This window comes from Lepidothrix coronata, unplaced genomic scaffold (genome assembly GCF_001604755.1).
Source record: "Lepidothrix coronata isolate B3197 unplaced genomic scaffold, Lepidothrix_coronata-1.0 Scaffold133, whole genome shotgun sequence".
Classification (NCBI taxonomy): Eukaryota; Metazoa; Chordata; class Aves; order Passeriformes; family Pipridae; genus Lepidothrix; species Lepidothrix coronata.
This window is the reverse complement of record NW_016690313.1, coordinates 1,165,206-1,187,574: the sequence shown is the minus strand read 5'-3', so window position 1 is coordinate 1,187,574 and position 22,369 is coordinate 1,165,206. Positions and strand designations below refer to the sequence as shown.

At 41.7% G+C, this 22,369-nt stretch overlaps 1 protein-coding gene across 2 annotated transcripts in view; it reads right to left on the bottom strand.

Annotated features, from left to right (window-relative positions):
* The window catches only part of MPPED2 (metallophosphoesterase domain containing 2), a 127,870-nt gene that overhangs the window by 82,264 nt on the left and 23,237 nt on the right, over positions 1-22,369 (bottom strand). Inside the window, exon 6 of one of the 2 annotated variants that reach the window (XM_017827021.1) lies at positions 18,511-18,753. In XM_017827021.1, coding sequence (XP_017682510.1) covers positions 18,511-18,638 — 128 coding nt within the window. In that variant the 5' untranslated portion in view covers positions 18,639-18,753. Of the gene's footprint in view, positions 1-18,510; positions 19,097-22,369 lie in introns of those variants that run through there. The other variant, XM_017827022.1, reaches the window with a different exon arrangement.

Here is a 22,369-nt window from a genome sequence, read left to right as displayed (position 1 = left end):
GTGATGGGAACACGCTTATATGTGGAGGGACAACTGCAGTATGGTACAGAGGGAATTCAGCCCTGGGACGTCACATATGGCCTGCCACCAGTTTAACAGATGTCAGGGCTGCACACTGAGGTTAATACAATGCACAGCCACTTTTACAGTTTGAAGTAAGCATGGGAAGTGCTGCTGACAGCATAAACTACGCTGTCATTTTTCACACCGCTAAGCAAAACAGACGAAAGTGTTAACCATAAGGACCTGTTGTGTCCTGGATTTTCCCTGATGATTCCCAGCCTGTGATTCTCTCTTTCACAAGTGTCCCACCAAGCTCTCACTCATGGGAAATAACAACTTGTATCAGGAAGCTCATCAAGGTGACTGCCTTTACCATCCATCCCATTCACAGATCTGGTAAAGGCCACTATATGAAGGCTTGGAGTGTAAAATACACAAACACAGACTTGGCAGCCCTTAAAAGTCACAGTGTAAAAAGGTGAGCCACGAACATTTCATGGACACTTGCCAGGTAAAAGGGAAAAAGGCCTTCTTCCTTTCCCACTAACCCAGAATCTGCATCAGGAGCCTACAGACAAGTGGCTGCTCACATCCTCCCAACCACTCCTCATTACCAGCTACATGGTCAGTCAAACCTCCTCCCGGTCCCATCCACAGAGCACCTGCTCTAACAACTGTCTGGAGCCAGTACTGCAAGTCAAGACTTCAGGCATCACAGCCTAGAAAGTAGTACTGACAAAGGTCTATCTGTTCTTCCATGTTCAACTTGCCATCTCATGGCATGACTGCTGAGCTGGACTAGTCCTGGAAGCTGTGCAGCCCCTCTGTGAGTGGAATCAGCTCACCAGAAGGGCAGGTGAGCACAAATGAAGCAACAGGAGCACTGGGGTATGGCAGGAAGGCAGGTAGTGGGCTGCTCCTTTCTGCAGAAGCTACGTGTTGGATCAACACAGCCATTTTCCAAAGTGTTAAGTGAGGTGGGATTTTTTCCTCTTAAGGCAAAAATAAGAACCTCATTGGTCTAATGAGAGTTTTCTCTATTTGCAGACCCAGTTTGATCTTTCACTCCATGTTTGACTTCCAGATAACTCCTTCTGTTAGAGATGGTATTAGGTTTGGGTGGGAAACAGACTTCCAAAACAGACAAATTAAAAGCAAACAAACAAAATTAATGAAGAAAAAAAGAAAAGGAAATATCTTTAATATATTGAGATAATAAGCACCCTGGCTGCAGTTTCTTTATTGTGCTAAGGGGCTGTATTTTACAATCTTCACACCTTTCGTTTCCAGCATCTCAGTCGTAACCATCCATGCTTTTTTGCTATTCCACTTTTTTTATATTTTCCTTGAATAAAACTGTATCCTTACATGGCCTCATGTATATATTTAAGCATTAAAAGCAGCAAGTGACCATGTACATGAAAAACTGAGCTATGCTCTGCCCAGTTTTACAGACTTTGCTTTATTTTTTGTTGTTTTCCTACAACCACTTCATTTTTTTTCCTGAGGGACACACTGACACAAATGCCACATTAACTGCCAACTCTACGAGAAGAACATTTCAATCACCCATTATAACTAAGAATCAGACTTCTAAATTCCAATGGCCAGACGCTGTTTGGTGCCCTCCCAGTAACCCTGCAGCGTGGCTATCGCTGCCACTTCTTATCTTATCGCCCCTTCAAACACTGTCTGCTGTGGGCAGACACCCAGCCAGACCTAAACAATGATGTTAAATGAAGACTTCCTCCCAACAGTCTTGAACTTCTAATGAAAATGATAGTTCCTCAAGCAAGACAACAAACCAAGTCGAGGGGCTATTATGGGGCTTTGAAATCCAGGTCAAGAGATTGTAAATAGGAAGCAGGCCTCCAGAAAACAGCAAGGCTATCACTGCGTGTAAACATTCCTCCCCGGACATCAGGAAACCCACCAGCTATATGTACATATATACACACATGTAGAAACAAATATACACTGTGTGGGTTTTTTTTTTTAATTTTGATCACAGTGGGGGAAAAAAAAAGCTCAGTCAAGTTCTTTTCTGTTACACCTGGTGAACAGAAAAAAAAAATAAAAAAAAAATGAAAGGAGGCTTTTTGGCTCATTAGATTTTAAAACACAGCTGAAGTGGCAGAGAGTTTTCCAGAGCAAAGAACTCAATGTTTTTTTAATCCCATGAAAATTCAGACAACTCTGCACTAGAAAGTGATGCCAGTTAAAGAAAATTAGTTTTGCAATGTTTTCATAACAGTGAAAAAATCTGACATATACATATATATATGAAACAAAACAAAAACCCTAAACCCTGGAAGTAGCAAGACTTCCATACTTTTTCTCCATCAGGCTACTTCCTGTCAAGAATAAAAACTTTTTTACCATCCTAACCTGTGCCCTCCTTAGGTGGTCTGTTAACCTGATTAACATTAGGAATGTACTAGCAAACTGCACTAACATGCACACTTGGCCCCTGTTCAGGTTAACTGCCCTTTTTACCAGAGGAGCCACAGGTAGAAGCCCTAAATGAGGATTTACAGTTTTCAAGGATGGAAGAGATTCTGTCCTGTCCAAGGCCCCACATGACAAAGACCATTCTTCATTCACTGCACCTGCACAATGGGATCGTACCCACAGCTCCCCCAAGGCCTCAGTGCCAGGGGAGGTCCAGAGACACTGCAGTGTCCCACCCTTAAGGAGAAGATTTGTAGACGCTTGTGGTTGAAAGGAACGACAAAAGACATAGAAATGTTTATGAGGAAATTACATACTTGGCATGGAAATTCGTATGTTAGTCCCTGACCTCCCATATAAGCACATGGCACTGGATTTTGAATGAAGGGGTAGGCTGAAGGGGTGGGAGGGGAAGAGAGAGAGTGAGAGATGAGTTAGAGGGCAAGAGAGAGAAGGAGGAAGGGAAATCACCAGTTCTAGCTCCATTGTCAATCCAGCTGTGGTGTCCAGGGTGCTGGGGCGCACACGCAGAGCGAGTGCCCACCCTGGGCTTTGTGGGTGTTCCTTTTCATAGACAAGTTTTCCCCATCCTGAAGACAGGTTTCTCACTTTCTATGCAAATAAGTTATCATGAGCAGTCTGTTCTTCCAGGCCTTTCTGGAAATGGGTTGGAGGTTTCGGGGGTCTCTGGTGGTCTTGATCCCCCCCGCAGTCCATGCCTGCTTCTCAATCTCATTCCTGCCCTTGTACTGTGTTGTGCTTATCTCCAGGAACTAGAACAAGGATGTTTGTCCCAGAAAAGTGATGGTCTACCTCTGTAGGGCCCCCTTTTCCAGCCACATACTGCTCTTTCTCACAGTGTGTTATTACCAACAACCCTTAACTGTTTTTATCACTAATCCCTGGTTGACTCCACAGCCATCCAGCTCTGGGTGTTTGAGACATACACATTAGCCCCTTCTGGGCTCCTACAGACACTACCCTGCAGTTCAAAACAGGGTGGTACCTTCTCATCCTTGCACCAACCAGTGCTTTGCACCATCACCATACCGGCAATGCCAATGGACAGCTGGCAGCTCAACACTCTCCACACTTTAAATCACTACTCTGGCCCTGCAGAGTCAAATTCCCACTGATTTCCACAGATGCACTCAGGCTCTTCAGGATGCAGGAATTATCTCAGATTATTCTTGTAACCTTGAACAACGTTGGGAGATTCTTTACGTCTTGTTTGGAAATTACCCAAAGGTCTCATGTGGGTTCAATCTAGCTTTGCAATTCACCTGCACAGCGAACTCTGAACCATCTGACACCACAAGATACATAAACCAACAATTTCATAGCTGTGTCTCGTGAAGTCCCTCTGTAAGTGAACTGCAGTCGGCCATACATTAAACACAGGCCCATCACTAACCCGTGCAGGGATACGGATCGATAACCTCGCCTTCCGGCAGCACTGCCAACCTCTGCAGCTCCCAGGGCCCTCTCCCTGTGGCTGGTTCCTGCTTCAGCAGCGTCCCTGTGGTGCCAGTACAACTGTACAGGGACAGATGGTGAACACGACCGGAGAACTGAACCGGGCAACGCGCTCGCTCCAGGGATTGCTGTGAATTCCCAGTCACGTTACACGTGCAACACAGACGTGGGGAGGGAGTGAGGGCCACTCCAGGTAGCAGAAGCACCACCCTCAAAAAAGCAGGGCAAAATAGCTCTCATAAAACCACTGCTTCACACGCTCCTTGGCATCACGGATTTAACAGGCAGTGGCTTGAACCAGCCCTCAAACCACAGTGATGTTACAACGGATGGTAGTTCGAGCAGCTTAAAGCAGCCTCAGGTTGCAGGTCTTTGTGAAACCACAGTGCAAATCAGATTGCTGACCCATTCAAGAGTTTAACATCACATCTGAAGGCAGTGGCAAGCCTTGACTAGGTGTGCAAGTGAATGTTTTCCTTCATCAATGATTAATCCATGACAAAAGGCAAATGTATCCCAGGAAAAAAAAAATTTAAAATATATTTCGCCCTTTTTAACAATATGGGTCAGTTCAGGAAAATATTTCACAGCATCTTACTGTTTCTGCAAGGACAGTGAAGGCAATCTTAAAAATCTTGATCCCACAGAAACCTGTGGCAAAACTTCCATGCACAGGGGTTGCACTTCACCATTCCAAAACATTTCCCCAGCAACAACTACGAACTGGCCTTTCAAATGTATATGATGGGGTATGTGGCCCAGTGAAAACACACATTATGGAAGTTCTACACTCTATTATTTTCATAAACATTTAGGTCAAGTGCTGCAGAGCAGCATGACAGAAAACTCCTTCAAGATTCATTCCAAGAGAGTCAAGATCAGCCACCTTCTCGCTAAGTGCAGGAAGCAGAAGAAAGCAAGTAAAGCTGTCAGTGCAGGGAATTGTCTATATGCTATTCCTCTATAAAAACACAGGCACTGTAGAACCTTAAAAGTCCTTTTCAGACATTGTGTCTCTACTAAGAGCTAATATAACAGGAAATTTTAAGTCAAATATTATATTAGCCAAAAGTACAACAATAAATAGCAAAGTTGCCATGCTTAGCATAAAAATGAAACACTAATGAAACATAGTGCAGTTTGTTCATACCATGTGCAGTCTAGTCTACATGCATAATGTAACAGTGCAACTGCTAACAGCAGGCTCACAGAAGATAATTTACACTTATTTTTATGGACATGAGGAACTGATCTTTGAAGTTGTCCCTAATGAGATTCTGCTTGGCCCTAACAGCATCCTGAGAGAATGTGCTGGTTTTCTCCCCTGCATCCGGTGCATATTTATGATGCAGAATCCAGACCTATTTAAATTGCACATGTGGACTCGTGTGTCCCCCCCCCATGCCATTGCAAAGTCAGATTCTCACAGTGGGGGAAATACCTACTAAAATACCTACTCAATTTAGCTTCTGTAATTACCCATACCACCTTTACTAATTACCAAAAGATACATGGGGGTTAATGAGTATGGTCTCTTTTTCCCTTTGTACAGTTGAACTCCTAACTCGATTTAAGCTGCCAGGTCACCAGCAGCTGTATCACACGTTGCAGAGGACACATCCAAACCACAGTCACAGGGCTCCTCAGAGAAAACACAAGTGTAGCTGTGCAATGGACTATTTCTAAAGCACAGGCCACAGCACAAGTAAGGCAAATAGAAAATGGGTTTCGCTATGCCCTGTGTAGTCATTGCTTTGATACTACACCCACCTGTTTTTAAAACCCCTTTCAGTTAAGAGATCTGCAAGAACCATTGAGCCAGTGGGTGAAACACATAATGTTCACAGAGAACACACGTTAATATCGTCACATCTGTAGTAACACAACCCTTCTCTACCACTGGACCAAAAATGACTGCAAACTTTGGATAGACAATTGAAAACATTTGTTTAAATGTTGCCTGACATAGTACCTTTGGTACCTTTGGAACAGTGCTGCTAACAAGTGCCTTTGCCCACTCTGAGCCAGGGTACTGACCCATGGCTGGCAACAAATTAAATAAGGACACCTAGATTTTACTCTCTCTTCCATAATTCTCCACCCATGTGTCATGGTTCTTGCTTATTGCTGTTTCAGGTCAAAGTACTCAAGTAACCTAAGTGCAAACTAAGGTAGTCCAAAAAACTTTTTCATGCTCCATTCAACTGTTCCTTCTGCAGCGTAACAGCCTTTGGGAAGGTGCTAAATTCAGAAAGATGGCAACTCCAGCAGCTCCACATGCAGTTGATACATAATATATTTCAGTTATACCATCAGGGAATCAACATTTTAACTCTTAGTTTTCTGTCTTTTTCTGTTTGGACAATGGTGGGGGGGGGGCAATCCATAAATTCTTTGAACATATGGGCCTCTGGTGGTCTAGTGGTTAGGGTGCAGGACTCTCACCGCTGCGACCCGGGTTCGATTCCCGGCCCCCCGGGCAGATGGAGCTCGTTAGCCCTGTGAGGCAATCCATCTAAGAGAAGGTCACTCTAAACAAACCTACGTTCTGAGACCCTCACTGCCACTGTCCGAGTTTCACTTGGCCCCGGCAGATGAACCTCAGGATTAAAGGGTGGGCTCAGTTCAGCGCACGCTGTGTCTCACCTAAAAAATCCACTGCGCAGGCTCGAAGGGTTAATGACCTTTCCCAAATCTTCGCTCGCGAAGACTGGCCATTATTATCTGTCAGCACTGTACATACCCTACAAATGCAGTGCATATTGGTTAAGATTAAATGACTTAGGGGATAGATAGCAGGATGCCTGATTTTTCATTTAGAGCTCACTGTCTAACGTAACTCTAAACAAACAGAAATTCTACCCCACTGACAGCTGTTTGGTGCCTTAAAAAAAAAGAAAAATGTCCACAAAGGATCGTGCTTGATTTCCTATAAAGTTATCCACATAACTAAGACCACCACAGCGACTGCTGCTCTCTGAAGAAACTCTGGTTTGAATGGAGGCAGAGACTAATTCATTCTCCCGGTTCCACGAGCGCGGGGAACTTATGAGGGAAGTTCTAACAGGAACTACAATAGCTCTCTCTGTGGAGACAGAGAATTTGTTCCCAGCACACTGCCTGACACTGCTCACACTAAGGCACACTAGGCCCGACAGAAGAAAAAATTGTAAAGAATAAAAAAAACCAAAAAACAACCGAAAACCCGCGTGCCTTTAAAGCCTTGCTCGGTTCTGGGCACGGCAGCGGAAGGTTCCGATGACCACGGTCAGCGTGGTCACACTCCCGGGAGAACGACTACAAGGCACAAGTCTGGAAGTTCAAAAACCTAAAAAAAAAAAAAAACAAACCTTTTTTTTTGGGTAGGAAAATAATAAAACACACACAAACATGAAAGGCCAGGTCCCAAAGTACCAGCGCAGCAATGCTGCGCCGTATATCACACCGCTGCGCTTCACGCCAGAGCGAGAACTCCTCAGACACATATGCAGGCAGTGACATTGTAACAGGTTAAATACGGCTGCAGGTGCCAGGTGTGCCAGGAGCTATACATCAGGCCAGCATCTTATCTCTCTCTGGTTATTTCTGGATACTCGAGATCGTTTATCCATTTCTCATCTTCCATTTATTCCGTATCAGCCACCTCCAGCGCATTTCTCCTGCGTTTTTTTGTGTGTCTGGACCCTAAAGAAATGGCGTTGCCTCTTTATGAATAGATATACAGAAAATTGCCATGTCTTGTTCCAGATCTTCTACAGATCCCCCACTTAATTTGAACTAATTAATAAATAAAACCCTCTACCAGCTTCCTGGCTCTACGTGTTTCAGATTATACCTTTTAACTATGCACTGAATAAAATAATTCACAAAAGGTCTCTCTTATTCTGCAGAATGACATCTTAAAAACCTAAGCGAAACTGAAAATAGTGACTCTGGTACATCACAGTATAAAATGATGGTATGAACTGACTATCAAGAAAGCCAGGTGATCCAAAATTAATTTTCAACTTAAATTAATATTTCTCTTTTTTTTTTCTCAATTTAGACTGAATGCAAGGGTTCGTTTCAGGACAATATGTTCTGTAATAATAATATCTAAAATGAATGAGCCTAAACACAACACAAAATCCCCCTAAACACAGACCATTTAAATTCCTTGAAACCAGTACCAGGGATTTTTTTTCTATTCTCACTCAGACAAAATGAAATGTCTACTCTACATACATACATTTTTAAACCAACCAGTCTTCTTGAAGGCATAGAACTCATGGCAATAGATAACTAACAACAAATGATGAAAACTCCACGAGTTAAAGGTCTCCATTTTGTTGCCAAGATGATGTATCAGGTTCTGAGAGGAGCAGTGTGTGTGATCCTTCCATTAACACAGCAGCACTCTCAGAGAGCAGCCATGCAGAGTAGCTGAGCAGAACACCACCAAAGGTCACAGTGGAGAAGGAAAAAAGGGGGAAAAAAAAATCATAGACCACCCCTAAGATTACCATCAGCATTTTAATTCTCAGAGGGTGTTTGAAACTCGCATTACAGTATTTGTTCTGTGCAGTCTCATTACATTGACAACATTTCTAGCAGAAAAACTGTCTTAAGAACTTTGTACAAACTATTAAAATAACCTCCAAACCATCTAACAGGTTGCAATATTAATCATAACTCTCCCTCAGTAACACAAAGAGGGTACCTAAGTGGAAACTTTCAAGGCAGAGAGTAGTAACAAGAGAAGAACAAAATTAATTCTTCCTACAAACATGCCTTCCTGTCAAGGCTGCAAACATCACTGTTTAACAAAGAAAAAATTATGAAACACATCAAACTAATGCCAAGAGAGATATAATCAAAATGAAACAATTATATAAAAAACTTTCAAGTCATTTCAAAGATTACACCCAGGTTATCTATAATTTTTTTTAATGTATAATTGTGCATTTATTCAGTTTTAATTTATTCACTTCTTTCCACCAGGAGAAAAAGTGAATGCCTGGCTGACTTTAACTTTACAAAATAAACAAACAATAAAGATAAAACTTCCCTCTTCCTTAATATCTGTCTATTATCATAATTTTACATGCAGATTGTTAACAGCCAGAGAACAGAAGTCCCTGAAAGAATCATTGCTAAAAATTGAGGGAGCCACTTAATGTGGCATTTCTCAGTGACGGGTCCTGTCCCACTGGAAGCAATAATGATGTCACTAATCACTGCATTAAACAAGTATAGGACAAGGCTCCTATTTATTAAATATGCTGGACGACATGAAATTTTAATTCTGAACATTATTTTCCCCAAAACTACTACTTCACCATTCACAGGGAAGAAAATAAGCCATTGTTAATGCTCGCTGCTGGCCAAAAGTGAATGCGCTTTAAGAAACAAAGAAGCCCAGAGTAATTAAAAAGTAATGACTTTTTTCTTTGTGCTCCCTATATAAAAGGAACAGGAGGGAAGATATACTGGACTAGCACCTTTTCCTTCCCATAAACAGATACAACAATAGCTAAACATTTAGGAGTAATGTGCTGACCCTGATGCTCACAGTCACTACGCTCAATTCCTTATACCAGAGAAATTGTAAACGTGGTAAATAGCAAGTTTCCTGGCTTACAAATACATCACATCAAGGCCCTTCTATCATACTCCTCTCTCCTTCCCTCCCCCATTCTCTCTCCATCTGCTGCCCTCCTGGGAAGGGAGTGCTACACTTAATGGCTGTGTGCTTTTAAGTCTAATGTGCTGGATATAAGTTAATGCCCAGTACAGTAAGTGGGGACCGTGCTGCAAGGAAGCCTCTGGTGCTGTTTTTCCCCTGTTAACATCCAGTGGAATCTCTGTAGCCCCAATGTGAGGCAGCACGCAAGGAAGAGAGGGTCTGGGAATACCAAATTCACAACCTGTGACAAAAACAAATCTTGGAAGACCCCACACGGCACAATAATTTAAACGATCTTTTGGTAAAACCAGGAGACAGTTGGGATTTTCTTATTTGTCTTTTCCCTCAAGACAATGATTTACATTTAGAAAATATGCTCATTATAAAATAGTGCATCTCAAAATAGGGGTGGGCATTTCTCTGTCAAGGGAGAGTACACAGGTGAACTCTCTTGACAGCAGAAATAAAATGAGTCTGATCCATCAGTTATGAAGAGGTTGGGGATTATGAGTTGACTTGCTCTCTTAACCATCCTCTCTGCCCCAACTCCAAAAGGTTCAGCAGCAGCAACAGCAGAGCTCATCCCACCAGCATTCTGTTACAGCCATAGATCCTGCAGGATATATCCAGCTGATGTGCTGGAAGAAATCTCCAGGTTTATGGAGGTTATGACCAAGCTTTATGGTCAACTCTTCAGAAGGAATAAAACGACTGCAACGCCAGGTACCTAAAGTTTATTGTTTGGAATCCAGACTTGCAGTTTTGTGCTCTAACCACTTGGTCCTGCTCCAGGAATGTTACTGGGTACAAAAGATTATCACACCCTAACATTTTGTTCGAAACAGGCAGCAAAATAAAAACCATTAAATAAAGTCTAGTCACATTTACTACAGGACAGAATTGGTTGGACTTCAGTGTTTTAAATGCACACGTTTGCTGTTTCATTTTATGTGATCTTAATTTGCAGATTTTTTTTTTCAAACATCTTTAGCAGTTAATATATTGAATTATATTGTGGTAGACTTGGCAATGCTAGGTTAATGGTTGGAGTTGATAATCCAACCTAAACGAATCCATAATTCAGCCACAGCTTCCTCATAATTAAAACCAACCACACACTAACAGAAAACTTGCCCTCTACAATACATAATCTAAAAATTGCAATCTTAATGGCCCACATCAAAACTGAAAGTAAATGGATAAGATCTGAATTTTCAAATCCCATAGACCTCTTTCTATCTTCTGAAATATCTTCTACTAAATATGTGCAGATATATATGCACATAGCCTTACCTCCTTGCTCTGTTTTGCACTGCTCTGCATGTGCACACTACAGAAAGGACCTGAAAGCCAATATCAGGCCTCCTGCAAGCAGAAACAATCACAATGAACTCCATAAAACTACAACTGCATGTGCCAAGTATGATTCAAACCACTGGAAACAAGGAGTCATTGCTTCAAGGACCAAAACTCAAACTTGCTGGAATCCTCTGTAGGGACTTGGAAAAACCTGGTGTGAATTAAGAGGTGAATGATTTTCCCATGCAAAACTGAGGGGACTTCCTACCCAGCACTGGCACTCCCCTCTCCCTGCCAGCACATATCACTTGAAGCAGTGCAGGCAACCCCAACACCAAACTTGACTGTGTCTTCAAAGTAGTAACTTCACAACCTCACTGTTAAGAGACGCATGTTTTAAAGACATCTCCCTGCCTCACTGTACCTCTGCCATGCCTAAGAGCATTTATTTTCTCAAGCTATCCCATGGCATTTTAGAGAATTCAAACCCAAACTCTTCAAGTGTTCCTTTAGGAAGGGAGACACACCAGCTACCCATTTCTGAATTTTTCCATGGATACCAATGTTGGGCAACTGACTTTGAAATCAAGCCACCTCTGGTAGCTCAAGATCAGAAATGCAAACTCAAAAAATTACCATGCAAACATTCAGTACAAAACCCAATGTCCATGACCAACACTTGATCACTTCTGAAGTAGTCTTGCATCAAACATAAGCAAGCTGCATATAGTAATTTAACATATAACAGACATCTAAAACCACACTGCTTACAGGGCTTTCCTCTTGCTTATTTGTCCCACAAAATATTCAAGCAAGGGTTTGCAAAAGAAAAGAATGAGATGTGTGACAGGTAAGTGCAGCACTTTCCTTGAGCTTGGAATAGCCATGTGTCACAGGGAACACACTCCCTCAGCACTGCTGTCAGGGAAGCCTCATTCTGCCACTAGAAGAAAACCATGAGCCAAAAATTCTACAATGGGATGTTCAGTGTGGGGTCTGCAAATTTAGTTAGATACTAACTCTCTGTTTGGAAATCTATGCTCTAGAAGTTGTTTCACAGGACAGATTGTGTTCTCACCCTTCAAGCATTAAATAAAAGCAAGAATCTGCTGCTTCCACGACAACATCCCTACTGCCCCAGTATGTTAACAAAAGAAATTACAAGTTTCCAGTGACAGTACAACACCCTGATTGCAACATATATTCACTTTTTCTGTCCAATTACTTCACTGCAAAGAACTGCCTTGGCGAGCAGTCTCCTTCCAGCACAGGGTACTGTGGTAGGAACCACTGCTGCAAAAAGTGTTCCTGGGTCAAATCCCATCACACATCTCCCAAAAGGTAAGGACACACTGTGTGTTGTACACAGACATGAAACTATAAGTCAACTGTCTCTCAGTATGACTGACCACTAAACCAACTACACAGGTAACACCATAGCATAGAATCAGATCATGCAATGAAAATTTCCATTTTTATAGTGCTCAGCTACTGAAAGAGGGCCTTACAATTAAAGTGCTTGCTATCTGAAGGCTTCTTTACATGATTAATAAAGCATAAAAGAACATGAACACATATGTACATAAAAAACTATTTTTCTTCCTCCCTCTCAGGTTTTACTGACAGTGGTCAGACTGGCTCTACAAGGGGTTGACAGAACAATTTCACCAGTGAAAATCTTCATCAATCTTACTTCTTCAGGTAAGATGAACAAATATCCCTCTCCTTCTATCCTTGCCCACCAGCTGATCCATAAGCACACCTCCCTCTCACCTGTGCTGGCCACCCCAGTAACCCACTACTGGTGAGGCTACACCAAGAGAGAGATCACTGAAAATAGCTCACTGGAAAACAAAACAAACAAAAACCCCAAACAAACAACCAAAACCCCCACACCACTAAAAGGACATTTTTAACTTAGACCCTTTCAGTGTCTGAGTCTCTACAGCAGCCCCAAAAAGGCTCTGCCAACACTCCTGGGGAGGGGGTGGTGAAGGGGCAGGAAGGAGCAGGAAGGAGCAGCTGGGCAGGGTCGGTGCTGAAGCCCTGTATTTCAGGGATCTTCCCAGCTTCCAGCCCTGCAAGGAACCTCCAGGCACAGCTTTTCTCATTCAGCCAAGGCGTGGGAGCTGCAGAAGGGCTGATACCTCACACTGAGGGACTGACAGATTGATTTTGATGGGCACAGAGGCTGCTCTGGCAGCCTGTCCCCACAAAGCAGCAGAGGTAAAGGGTTTATCGACAATTTAAACCAGACCCAGCTTCTGTCTTAGGACAGGGCAATGTGGAAAGAGAGTAATAATAGGGCAGTGGTGACAAAAAATTATTTTAAACCTGTCCTACATTTATAGTAATAATATTGGCACTTTTACAGCATCAGCCTTCCAGGGATGTCAGACCATTTTTTTTAAAGGTAGGTTGGTAATATTCCTTTTTACAATGACAAAAAGAAAGGTCAGAAACTTAATTTTTCAAGAGTGTTTAGCACATTATGACTGCACTGTATAAACACAGTACAAGGCGCCCAAATTTCAGTTTTATTTACAAAACTGCAATTCCTGATCCTTATATCACCCCTGTATTAACTTTCATCATGTTCCATTCCAGTACCTCAAAAGGTTCTAAAAAGTATTTATTTTCATCTTACACGTAAAATATAAGTTTAAAACTTATGTGATGCTTCGATTTTTTCCACAAGTAACTCTAAATAACATAAAAATCAGGAAGATCGTAGAGATCTTCACTCACACAGACATATAGACACATGCACAGGCACCAGTAAAAGAGTTTTCATAACAATGATTAAAATTAGCATCTTTGCCACTCGGCTTCCACTGCTCTATGGCAGAGGAACCAGAAAACACAATCAGCTAATGGCCCTCTCCTTGGGTGCAGCACTATTTATTTGGGGACAGTTGTAAGGGTTCTTCCCTCCAGCTGTCCTCCCTGCATTCTGCTGGAATCCCCACCAGGCCACTGCAGGGAGAGCTCAGCTGCTCCAGGGCAGCTGCTGAAAGGCTACTGCTCTTGGCTAAAGAAAAACAGGTTTGTTTTCCTTAACACACCGGGCTGTGAGCCTGCTGCATTTCAGCAGCCCCCAGGTCAGTGAGATAAAAGGAGACTAAACCTCCACAAAGGTAAGATGGTTGTGAGCCTCGATCCCAGGAAACAATCCTCGCCTCCAAAAGTAAGGCTCAGCTTGCAAGTGCACTCATTCAATGTTTTCACTACCAGAATTTAAATGTAACTTGATTGTTTCAGAGAGCACTGGGGGTTTTATTTATTTATTTCGAAAAATAAGTTGTGAAAAGGAACTTGGGTGGTCATGAGCTGTGTATGGTTTTGTAAAAAGTCTTATTAAAGGCCAGAGCAACAATTTCCACCAAAACCTCTGACACATCACTATCAGCTGAAACAGCCTGCCCAGTCACACTAAATACAGCTGACTAGGTTAAGACTGAATCTCTGTATTATCTCAACCAATAATATTACATGTACCAACTCCACTATTCTCTAAATGTCAAATGAGTTCATATTTTATTAATGCCAACTCTTTCCCCTCCCCCTAAATATCACACACCCTATATAAAACAAAAGTTGAGACTACTACAAATCAAATGCACGATTTCCCACTAATCTCAGGGGGAGTTTATAAAGCACATTAAAAGCAGGACTATTTCTCAAAGAAGAAAAAAAAAAAAAGGCAAGATCCTATTTCTCCAGGTTAGTAGTCTAATAAGATCTCTGGGTTTTAACAATGTAAGGCTTTGTCACAGTTGAAAGGTTTTCTTCTATGATCACACAGCTCTGTTTTTATTTTACTATTATTATATATACACATTTACACACACTCATACCTTTAAATATTTTATTCAACCATATATATATACCTTTAAATACTTTATTCAACCATATATATATATATATATTTCTACTAATATAAAACTCTGCTTATGCTCTTTGTTTTAAAATGAGAATATTCACATGGGGGTTTACTCCAGTACAGAAAAGGCAATAAAATTATATGGTTACAGATTGTTCAAGGTATCTCTCGGTATGAATAAACTTATTTAGAAGACTTGTGCTCTGGCACAGAAACCTCTATCTTTCTTACTCCCCTACTACTGAATTTAAACCACAGGAGTTTTAACATGTACATACTCCCAAAAACAAGCCACCAAGTCATGCTGGTGAGACCAGAAGATAATGAACTCCTCCAAAAGGCTCAGCCTGCAGCAGCTTGGGCTACAGCTATTTTATCTTCACAAAACTCCCCCATCCTCACCAGATGGGCCCCGTCCAAACAGATGCACAAAGTTTATTTCACTCTTCCTTTTTTTTTTTTTCCCCTGCAAGTAAATGGGGTGTTGTACCTGAATCGGGAGGTTTTTCTCTATGGTTAAAGCCTAAGTAAGCAGTTTTACATTTGGATTTGTCCCCAGGCCGCATTCTACTGCTGCTCACTGGTATTGGTACCACTGATCCCAGCCTCATATAGAACACCTCAAAACTCTAAATGGCTTAAAACCTGTTTAAAAAAAACACAAAACCAAAAACAAAACAACAAAACACCCCCCAAAAATAAACCAAATGTAAAAACAAACAAACAAACCCCCAAACAAACAAAAACTTCTTATACGTGGCAGCACCACACCAGAGGAGCAAAAAGCACTTGCCTTTAAGTCACAACTCTTGGCAAAAAAATACAAAGTATGAAAACTTTCAGAAGAATAATAATCAATACGAAGCAAAGGGAAGCATATTATAATTGTCATTTATTATTTTGCAGCTGCCCTTGAAAGCAGGGAACTAAGGTGATGCATTTAATTAAAACTAACAGAAAGTAAACATGACTTGTACAAAACATTCAAACACAAACACTTTATGACATCTTCAGAAAGTAAGTGAAACCTGTAGGTGGGAGCATTGCTTAAGATGACAAAATAATATTTCAAATTATATCCCTTTATGCAAAATAATTGTCAAATTTGCCTTTGGAATACCTGTTCAAATGTTAATTGGTAGAGAAATTAAATTAAAAGAATGGACAAACTGATTCAAAAGTTATACCACCAGAGCTTAAGTAAGTGACAAAATTGCTGTCCCGGCCAGCCCAAGCAAAGGGAGCTGTAACAAATCCCCTGTTGTTTACCTGGCTGTACATTTAAACAGATTCACTAAGAAGTGCTGGTGGAAATACACAAATAAAGATAAGAGAACTGTATCCCAGCTGACACTGTCACATGAAAGGCACAAAATGAAAATGGGAGAAAAAGCACAGGCTGTGTCCCACGAACAGGCAGACTGATGCCTGGAGTGCCTTACCCACCAGGTTTGTGCTGGTGATACTCCATGGACTCCCCTCTACTCTGTGTGAAACCAGAGCTGAGCCCAAAGGATACCAGAACCAGAAATGGCTCAGTATGTGCCATGAACCCAGTTCTCACCTTTGCACATGGAGATGCATATCCATAAAGAAATCAGTTCTAAGAAAATTCCCTTAGCAAAGAACACTGTCCTTAAGCTGCACCCAGCTCCTGATTTATGGTATGCAGCAGGGCCCTGCAGCAATATATTGCCCTGCTATTCACATACCTGTCACAACACTCAGTTCCCATGTTGCTTTACTCATTTCTCATCATCCCATGATTTTTAAAATAAATTTTTCACTAGAGAATAAAGCTTCCTCAAACTCCCTCTTAGAAAAGAAAAAAAAAAACCAACCAAACGCACGCATTACTTTAAAAGACAGAAACAATAAAAAAAAGCAGACTGTAAAACCAAATCAAATCAGTCCCAGTGGCTGCAGCAACGTGGCACTAACAGAGATACAACAGGGTAAACAGATCATGGTTTCTTTGTTAATACTGCTTTTACCAATTTTCTGTTCAGGTTTCTCACTTGATGACATCCTCTTTCAAAAATACACACAGTGTTTCCACTACAAAACGCTGAGAAGACAAATAAAGACCCTGTCTGAAGCTACCACAGGACCCAGGCTCTCCTCCCCAGAAATAATTCAGCTGTTGTTACCATCACACAAACCCTCAGCCATAGTCGTCTTCACTTCCATGCTTTCCTCTACCCTCCTGGTAGGACCCTGTCTTTTTTTTTCCCCTCAATAGGTTTTCTAAAATCCATCATTTGTTATCCAGACCTACACCTGAATCCAGACTCGCCTCCTGCACTATGACATTGCTCTCTCTGCTTCCACTGTGAAACTGAGACTAATTCATTTCCAATTTTTCTAAATTTTGATCTCCCTTTAGTTTGCCACACCCTCCCCTGAAATCAAATTACTGATTTTAAGAAAGTTGCAGTATTCAAGTTAAAAATCATTTAAAATACTGTCACTTAAAATACTGTCACTGTACTGAACTTTGTAGTTTCAGTATTTATTTCAATTACAGTTTTTCCAGACAAGAAAAGTACCTTTTAAGATATCCATCGAATCAATATAATTTAAGAGATACACTATCTATTAGAGGTGTGGCTGTCTAAACGTTTTCAATCAAATGTAATTAATGAAAACTTTTTTCACCTTGAAAAGTCAGCCACATGCACGACAGACACTCTTCAGCATCCTTCCCAAAGTTGCCTTTAGGAACATTGTAACCACATGAAATCCTATTAGAAGGTGCTGAACTCCTACATTGTGACTCTTCCGGCAGCCTTCTACATAACAAAAATGCAATGAAGTACCATACAACTTTCCCCCCCTTATTATGCTAAATCCTTATCAAATTCAATAGTGTGACATCGTTCAAAATCCTGCCTAACAATGGCTCGCAGGAGGTCAAGAGATGTCGCCTTTGTTTTAGTTTCACGTGCTTTTCAGTCTACTAATGCTAAAAGAAAAAGAACCTTCACAGAAATAACCGATAAAGATCAAACCCAACTAAACAAAGGGAAGGAAATTCCGAGTTAAAACTGGTACTTAGCTCTTTGCTAAGCAAGCAGCCCATTGTGCCAAAGGTGCTGGGCGGCACAGGGATCCCGGGTCACACAATACCCAGGAATAACAAGGTGAGGGAAGGAGCTTTCAGCTCTCCACTTCCCGTGCTCTTGTTGGTTCGGGCCAGAGCTGTTGTTTTAAGAGAGTATTTGTATTTCTTGGGAGGAACTACTGGGCAGACCCCGACTCCTTTGTGCGGCAGGTTGCGGGTGGAATGGAATGTGTCATGCGGCACACGTTCCACTCGCAACCAGGAGGACAAAGGATTCACTGATCAGGGGGGACAATTAGTCCCAATTAGGCCTATTTCGCAGCTGAGTGTAAGGGCTGGGGGGAAGGGAGCTTAATTTTTAAAGCAATGGGTCCCTCAGGCGAGTTAAAAGAAAGATCAGTAGAGTGACAAGCTTGAGAACATTCGCCCCACCAGTCGGCACAGGGGAGTTCCACAGAGGCGATGGCAGTCACCTCCAGGAGAGGATGGAGCAGGGCTTCTCAAACCTCAGACAGCCAGGTAAGAAATCTGACAAGCATTTAGCCTCTTAGCTCATGTGACTAACCAAATTTCCCAGCTTTCAGCCCACTCCTTCAGCAGCGGTTCTCCGTCTCAGGCACAGGCAGACACACGCACAGACACACGGGCAGGGAGGTCGGGAATACTCACATATGCACATGTGGAGGCTGGAACCTGCTCTGGTTGATGTTGTAGTGTGTAAATGCCTGCGTTGGGTTGGAGCTGTATTCATCCACTGTTATGGTAACTTTGCCTTGTGAAGGAATTCCATGAGCCATCCTTCCTCCTTATGGACATGAGCAGCTCACAACTTCCCAAGGCCAGGAGCAGGGTAGGGCATTGTGGTCCAGGCAGCTCCTGATTCCCAGCAGCTCCTCATCAACTCCGTGACCTCTGCCAGGAGAGAAAGACAGTACACACTGCTATAAGCTATGAGGAGATGTAAACATACACAGACAGATTACTCTATCCTCTCTGGATTTCTATTTAGACACCTTTTTCTATATTTTTTATGTAACCATCACCCCACTCTCTAAGCATTACTGTTCACTTTTTTGTTTGTTTGTTTATCTTGGGGCGGGGGGAATAAAACATATGAGTTTAAAGCTTCTGTTAAATACTCCACATTTCATACTCTTTATTTGAAATAATATCTTGTGCTAACTGAAACCACAAAAACTAACAAGTGGACCCAGTTTGCTGAAAGACAAACGACTTTCCACAAACATACACACTTGTTTTCTAGGCCCTATTGCAGCTTTACCACATGAATGACAATCTAGAGACTTATAAGAAACTGATGTAAAGAACATTTTAAAATTGCATAGCTAAAGTTACACCCAAATGCCTTTAAATCAAAGCATTTTTTTGTCCAGAGAAAGGCGATTATCCAGACAACGTTTGCCAAATATTCATGTTATAGTGCACTAGCAATGAAACTGGTTTGGATTCACCATCAGACAGTAACGATTTATCTGACAGATTTAAGTGCGATTTTATGCACAAATATTTCTGAATAAGATGAAAGAAATAGGCTCTTCCCTCCGTATGCATCCCTATCTTTCACTTCTTCAAAGTGCTCTTAAACGTATTTTGTGTCAAGACTGGATGTACACCGTAATATAAGCAAAACCCAAATAGCCAGAAACCTCCCAAACCTGCTCTGCTGAGCTTCTTGCACAAAATCTGAGCTTCGATTTCTGCCGTCAATAAACTGAGGATCCCTCAGCTGCCTTCCTTTCAGAGGGACTCTGTGAAAATTGATCAGCTGATGTTCGAAGAACACTTTCAAGATGAGCAACTCTTTAAGAGCCCTGCTCACGAGGCAGATGCTCAGCTGGGACACACTATCCCAGCAAGGACTGACATGAAATCACGACACCTGGCATCAGCTGATATCCCTCCCTTTAGCCACCACACGCAATAGTGTTTTTTCCATGTCTGGTGTGTAATTCACAAAAGTAAATCAGTGCTTACTGGGAGGAACAAAGAGATGGGAAAGAGAAGAGAATGATTTGAGCCCTGAGCATCAACACTGGTTTTTCAGTGTGATTTTCCTGGACCTCTCTAGCTTCCCAAATAGAAATGTGTTTGCCATGTGTAACATGAAATACTTGAAATCTTTGATTTGTATTCAAAATATATTTTTAATACAAAGACTAATTTCCAGTTTGGCATGAAGCATGATGAAAATGCCCTGCAAATGGCAGATGGCCTGCTATAGGCCATTTATTTTACTATTTTACCACCTCGGGCCTATGTAGGCTTCCATATGTTAGTTGGGTTAAGACATTCTGCAACCTTCATTCCAGTAACCGGGTTCTATCCTACGTCTTCTTTAGATGGAGCGAAAAAACTATAAAAGAAGATGAAACTAAAGCATAAAGTCCCAGCTTAACAAACTGTCACTAGTGAGATGGTACATCTTTGTAACTCAGGTTATGGTCTGGTCTCCACACTAATCCCCTTAGTAAGAACAAGTGCAATAGTTTCAGGAGCAAGGTGAGCTTTACTGAAACAAATCTTTGCTGCCTTGGACGTGATGTAAGATGCTGCAACAACTGCTCACAAATCTTAATGTAGTGGTTACCGCACCAAGTTTGCAGCTGTTTCCTTAATTTCCTTCACCATTATATTTTAGTGTTATTTTGCATAACAGTAAAACACAACACCTGCTTCAAACCACAGTCCTGTTCCAAGTACTGTAATTCTTTTGAGATAGGAACTGCGAAGAGTGCACAACACAGAGCAGCATAATTGCCCTGCACTGAAAAGTAAATACAAATGAAAACATCTTCCTGCCAGAGAAATGACTGTCATTAGCAAGAACGCTGGCCATCAGAGCTCCCAGGAAAAAACCCAAACAACTAGACTTTTTCTTTTACACAGCAAGAACTTTAGCGTCTGCATATATTAAGAAGTGATGTGAAAATTACATGTGTAATGTTACTTTTTTCCACAATTAAAAACAACAGTATAAAACAACACATTAAACCAACAACAAAAATATGCTTGGGCTTTCAGAAAAGCTAAATGACACTGTTTTTAGTAATCCAGCATAAGAAAGGTCAGAACATTAAATTTCATATTATAGTTCACTCATGGAAGAAAAATCTAATTTGTTCATGAGAGTGAATTATACATACAGATAATAAGCATTTTTTTCAAGGTTTATAACAATCCATGTTACAGAAAGAAATTACAACTAACTGGCATAAAACAAATGACAAGAGGATACTTGAATAGCTGTATTAAATACTTTTAAGTTGACTCCCAGTAAGATTATAAGTATAAAAGCTGCAATTTCTTCCCATTGTTCTAATCTTCAACATTGAAAATAAATCTCTATACTTAAATTAAGACAGTGCTGAACAAAATATCCTTTTAAGTTGAAATTCACAACAAATGCCAGACTGGGGGTTAAAAAAGAAAGTAAAATTTGAAGCTGGCTTCTGTGTCAATTCTCTTAATTTCCATTTAGTACTCCATAGAGTACTACAGCTCACCTGTCAGAAGTATCTAATTATTACCTTCCTTACTTTGAATGTCTCTGAAGAAAATAGAAAAAGAAGCTGGACCCTTCAAAACTTAAAAAAAAAAATATTTTAGGCCCAAGATTAAAACAAAATAAATTAAAAAGACTACTTTGAATCGCTCCTGTTCTTCTTTCTCTAACTGTGAGCACTGTTTGAAGGTTACATGCAGGAGATGAGTACAAAAGAATAAAAGTTGCATTATTTTCCCATCTATCAAGTATAACAATGTGTAATATCTTCCACGCCTTACGAGGCAGTTTTAAGTAAGAATGACCGCATTAAAAACCTAAATAATGATTTTTTTGGCGTGTTGCGTTTTCCCAAATATAGGCAGTTATCCTTTTCCAGCGTGTATTTGTACCGGCAGCGAGACAGGAGATGTGCCATTGTACACATCTGCTCAGTGTTACAGGTAAAAACCGGCACTTTTTCAGAACAGGGCTGGCCCAAACTTAGGCACAGCTAATTGTAAATCTGTACGCTGCTGCCCTGTCATAAAAACTACCACGAAATAAGCACAGGTATTTGAAATGTAACATTACATTTCACGGAGAGCTACACACACGAGCCCTGCGTATGTACACGCGCACACACAGGCACGCGAAAAACCCATTTCCCCAAATAAAATATTTACGCCTTCCTCATCTGAATTTCAAACATTTGCCTCCGGCTGAGCTCGGGCCGTAAGAGAAAATGCTGAAAGGCAGGAGACGGGAAGGGTTAATCCCGTGTCAACACCTTCTGTTGATACATCCACTATCCCGGCGCTGTTACACCGACACCACACGTTCCGCCCGCCCGGGGCGCGGGCACCGGCCCTGCCGCCCCCGCATCCCCCCGCACTCACGCTGCGCTGCCCCTCAACCCGCGGGGCTTTGGCAGCGGCCCCGCAGCCCCCGAGATGCTGCGCTGCAGTTTGCGGACAACTCCGGGCTCCAGACACCCCATCGAGTCCGGCGGAGGCGCAGGGGGGG